The 5000-nt window shown below is 38.5% G+C and overlaps 2 protein-coding genes across 5 annotated transcripts in view; one reads left to right on the top strand and one right to left on the bottom strand.

Moving 5' to 3' along the window:
- The window catches only part of LOC137983679 (uncharacterized), a 42812-nt gene that overhangs the window by 32522 nt on the left and 5290 nt on the right, over positions 1–5000 (bottom strand). The window lies entirely within an intron of this gene.
- The window catches only part of LOC137981585 (probable serine/threonine-protein kinase drkD), a 47593-nt gene that overhangs the window by 41444 nt on the left and 1149 nt on the right, over positions 1–5000 (top strand). For all 3 annotated transcript variants that reach the window (XM_068828781.1, XM_068828694.1, XM_068828738.1), the window contains 2 exons: positions 1159–1973; positions 2913–5000. The exon at positions 2913–5000 is cut by the window's right edge and continues 1149 nt beyond it. In XM_068828781.1, the coding sequence (XP_068684882.1) occupies positions 1159–1973; positions 2913–3128 (1031 nt within the window). In that variant the 3' untranslated portion in view covers positions 3129–5000. The remainder of the gene's footprint in view (positions 1–1158; positions 1974–2912) is intronic.

Here is a 5000-nt window from a genome sequence, read left to right as displayed (position 1 = left end):
TTTTTAACGTTATATGATGTTTCGACAACTTCAATTTCAAGCTACCGGGAACGGCAAACCTTTTTTGCGCGTTTTTTCAAGCGCGAATTTCATCATTTCTCAACATGAGAAATCAGTTCTGTCGAACGATAAGAATATGTCATTTTAATCTGAACAAACGAAAAGGCTTAACCGATGAAACTAACGAAAAATTTACTGTTTTGGAAAACAAGTCTTGATGCAACGATTACTCAATAACGACCTGTTTTACATTAAACGTCTTGATATGTTTGGGGACGTAACTAAACGTAATTGAATTATTGTTTGATCCAGGAAACCAATGTACACTTTCATCGCCATTTGAAAGAGCCAGTTAACCTATTTCTCGGCTTTTCTTTCGTTGTTTGGTTTTCAAAACAACGTTACAGGGAAGCAGTAAAGATCGTTCGACCGCACGGCCACAGAACTCGCCAACGGAATCACGAATTTCGCTCTTCATAAAAATTTTCCAGAGATTCAAACCAGATTTTGGACACGTTATGATATGTTTGAGATGGTATATCAACATTTATACAAACAAAATCAAGGTGCGCCGTCATTGTAAGAAAAAAGGTGAAAAACTTCTTCGTGCGCTAATGGCGGATCAGTGTTGAGGACTTTGCGCGAGCTCCGCGCGATCACGAAGGAGTCTTCACTTCCGGCATTTAACAAGCAATCAGATCACGGCTTTGGTCGGCCACGGGAATTTTTGAGAGAGTTTTGGTCAGGCCCAGTTTTAGCGAGCGACAACATACGAGAACATTATGAGCGAAAATGAACGTGGTAGCAGGTTAACTTGAAGACCAGGATTATTTAGATTTGATTAAGATATCTTATCCAGATTTAAAAAAAAAAAAGCTCTTTGCACAGGATGAACAGATACTTTGGGAACTAGTGAAACTGGAAATGAGAATTTTGACCATCTCTTTCTCTAAAAGGAAAGACAAAATAATAGGACGTGTGAACTTTTTATACAAGGCTCGACAATACAATTTGCGTAAGTGTCTCTTTCAGATTTCAGTCTAGAATTGAAACTTTGCCATTATGTCATTGCCCTCTTTCTATAACTTATTATCATTATCATCATTATCATTATTACTCGTTACTATCAAGTTTTTACATCCCTGTTTACTCGCACAGGAAAAGAAAAGGCACATTTGGAGAGACAACTAGAGGTTTTGCAGCAGCAGTTAAGGGAAAAGGAGGAGTGCTTAGCGAACGCGGAAAGACGGTTAAGGGAGATGGCACAGAGTTTTGAAGAACAAATCAGAGAAAAAGAAGAAGAAAAAACAAACCTTGAAACGCAGTTGGGGATGAAAAACCAAGAGTTAAGTGAGCTAGAGACAAGCCTTTCAGCAGCTCAGCAAATGATTATTGAACTGGGTCGTCAGGAATCTTGTAATTGGGTCATTTCCCGTGGTGAAATCCAGGTAAAGGATAAATGCTTAGGCAAGGGAGCCTGGGGAAGTGTCAACGAAGCAACATATTGTGGCTGTAAAGTAGCTGTGAAGCAAATCCATGAACTGATTCTCTCAGCTCACAACAGACGTTTGTTTGTGAGAGAAATGAACATTGCTTCAAGATGCCGCCATCCTTGCTTGTTGCAGTTTATTGGAGCAACAAATGATGAAGGAAGTCCTTTGTTTGTCACTGAGCTCATGGAAATGAGCTTGCGAGATTTGCTACTGCAACGCGACCTCACGGAAACAGAAATATCTGTAATTTCTTTGGATGTATCTCGAGCTCTGAACTATCTTCACCACATGAAGCCTTCTCCCATCGTTCACAGGGATGTCAGTTGTGTAAATGTGTTGCTATGGCGACAGGGTGAACAGTGGAGAGGCAAAGTGTCAGATTATGGCACTGCTAAATTTGTTCAACAGACCATGACAGTAGCCCCTGGTGCTTTGATTTACAGTGCGCCAGAAGCACTTTCTTCAAATCAAACATCCAAGGTTAGTTTTTTTATTGATAAATATACATATCTTTGTATGTCTTTGCAGTTAATGACCTTTTCATTAATTTATATAACGAGGCAGCTTGGCAAACGAAAATCGGGTGGTAAAAATATTAAAGGTCTTCAGTTCTTAAAACCAGTTTAATGAAGTGAAACTGAGGGGTCATTCTGAGAGGATCTCAACCGAGCTTGCGAACATCTCCTTGTACTGTGATTGTTAGGAGATATACATTAGTAGTTATTTAAAGAAAATTAAAATGAAATTAAGGCAAAAGACTGTAAATGATGGAAGTTTTAGGGTAAAAGACTAAAACTTTGATGAAACATTTTTATCAAAACATGCCAAACTTGTTGATTTTTTTACATCTGAGTGGCTGGGTTTCTTATGAAAACTAATTTTCATAAGAAAAACTTCACACTTAGACTCGCTTTAAAGAGGAGGCAGGCATGAACTCGGAAATAGTCAATTTTCAAGATGCTAACAATACGATACGATAACTTCATTTAGAAAGGGAGACGCAATTGAACTTTTCCCAGTTTACAAATTAGCGACCCTCTAGCAATGCCCACGGAGTCTGACTAGGGACTCAATGCCCTATTCTTTGCACCAAGTGTGTGGGTTCTTTTACGTCACACAGAGTTATGAACATTGAAGGGTTGTGGGACGGGGCCTACAGTTTATCGTCCTTATCTCAGAAGACTAGAGAGTCTAACCACTTTCAGATGTCATTACAAAGGCAACGCTTTCTCCTCAGTTATTTAAAGACCCTGATTGCTGGTCTGGCCGGAGTTTTATTTCATCCCCGACCCGCTCGCACAGTAGTCCAATGCTCAACCAACTGAGCTAACCGGTCGCCGTTAAGCACGGTCCTCTTACAATAATTACAGCCCGACTCACTGCTTATATTGTAAGAGACATTGCTGTTGTTTTTCTCAGGTTGATGTGTATAGCTTTGGTGTTCTTCTGTGTGAAATGTGCATTCGGGAAATGCCAGATCCAGCGAGACGTAAAGAACAAGTTATTCTTGTAAGAAACGGTTTCTTTCGGAATCTGGTGCGGCAATGCCTGAAGGCTGATCCTGCTTTGAGACCAGACATGGCACAGATTATCCAGGAATTGGAACAGTTTGATGGAACTGATCGACTGAACTAACACCTGAAATCTTAGAAGATGTCAATTTGCCTAGATATTCCCAAACTTGAAGAGAAGTATAGCAACAACGAATAGAAGATATTGGAAAAGATTAGAATACAATATGTTTAACAACTATTCCCTTGTGTCCCGGGAAATTTTGCTTCCCACACACATTTCACAGCTTGGCAACACTTGACGCAATAAGTTTCCATATTAGGTGATACGGAGTCATAACAAGATTAGAGTGAACCAGTAAGAGAGCTATAATCAATATCGCACTATCCGAGGTCGAAACGTTAAGTTAATATGGAATATAATAACATTAGAATGCAATAGAACTGATTTTATTAGAAGTACAGTTTTCACAAGGGAAACGAAAGTCGTAGGAAAAGTGATAGAATACGATTAATGAACAAGTGGTAATGAAGTTGGTACAAATAATTGGGCAAGAAAGGGAATAGAGAGGGAGAATCCTAGAGTAAGGAAATGAGCTAAGGGATTTGGAGTGGAAATCTCACAAAGTTGAAATTTTCCCACCCCAGTTTTAAGAATAATATTAAATCATTAAGTAAACGTTCAAACATGCGCAACATTTTAAATCATAAATAAAAATCTGTGTTTAACGTGCTAACCTGCGCGCTGCACTGAGATTTAGAACTAGGATAGACCTAGAATTAGAGTGGGATAGAAAAGAATGGAATGGAAGGTGAAATGCGGTTGCGACCTATTTCACTTTTGACCACTGAAACAATAATCGTTTTTGTACGCGCCTTACAAGCGTTGCACAAATGTGCAAAATTCAGAAGAATTTCTTGTGTAAATTTAATGCATGGAGCAATTCTCCAAAACATTTAAATAGGTCGTGATTTCTAACGGCGGTAGGGATAAATAAGGTAATCTTTATTTTCACACGGTTAAGTCGTCAGCTATTTGATGCAAAATTACAAAAATACAGAATTACTGTACAGAGTAAAATGTTTCTAAAATAAGTTGCTTTCCACGGATGCTGTTCCTCAAAGTATCTGTTTGATTAAGTCTTTTGATTGCCCAATGGACTCTGCACGCCTTAAGTTGCAAGGAGGGCTGTTCCATAGAATGGCGCCACTGAAGGTACAGCTATTTGTAATAGTACGCAGTAATCGAACATTTAGTTTATTCCTAGAGTCACTTAGGTTGTATGCGGTTTCTGCTTTTTTTAAATCTAGAACATAAATAGTTTGTGGACAACTCGTGTAGAGATTTGTAAGGCATCGTAGCTTTTTGAATTTTCTGCTGGCGAACCGAAGTTCGAAGAAATAACCCGCATGCCGGTCATAGTTCGTAAAAGTCAAAACACTGGCTGCTCTATTTTGCAGCTTTTGTGACTTATTCTACAAAGTTATCCCATAGTTTCCCCAAACAGTATAATTGCAATAATCAAAGCGTTTTTGTGTCGGAAATCGGTATATTTGATATGAGGTTGCTTGAGGAACAAGGTGCCTTTTACTCGTTTTATGGCCCCAATTAATGACAAGCGATTTTGTTCAGTAGCTAGTTTCGCAATATGGCTACTCCAATCAAGTTTGTCATCAATGATCACCGGTTATTTTGCGATAGCGACTTGACTAACTTGAACATCATTGATTGAAGTGTCGGGAAATCTCTAAGAGTACGTACTTAGCCTCTGAAGCTTCAGAATTTTCAATATTTCAATTAGGAGTTAGATGTTAGAAAATGTACTTATTCGTAACAATGTTTTTTAAGTGATAAATTCCGTTTTTTATATCATTATCAGGACTCAGTGTTGTTATGGTTTTGCTGAACGTTATAGAAAAGGAGATTTTTTAAACTTAAACCGAACTCGGACTCAGTTTTATAAAAATGAATTCGACTTTGATCCTTTGGAGAGAA

This window comes from Montipora foliosa, chromosome 1 (assembly GCF_036669935.1).
Source record: "Montipora foliosa isolate CH-2021 chromosome 1, ASM3666993v2, whole genome shotgun sequence".
In the NCBI taxonomy this organism is placed as follows: domain Eukaryota; kingdom Metazoa; phylum Cnidaria; class Anthozoa; order Scleractinia; family Acroporidae; genus Montipora; species Montipora foliosa.
Note: the sequence above shows the minus strand (reverse complement) of the source record. Positions and strands in the feature narration are given on the sequence as shown.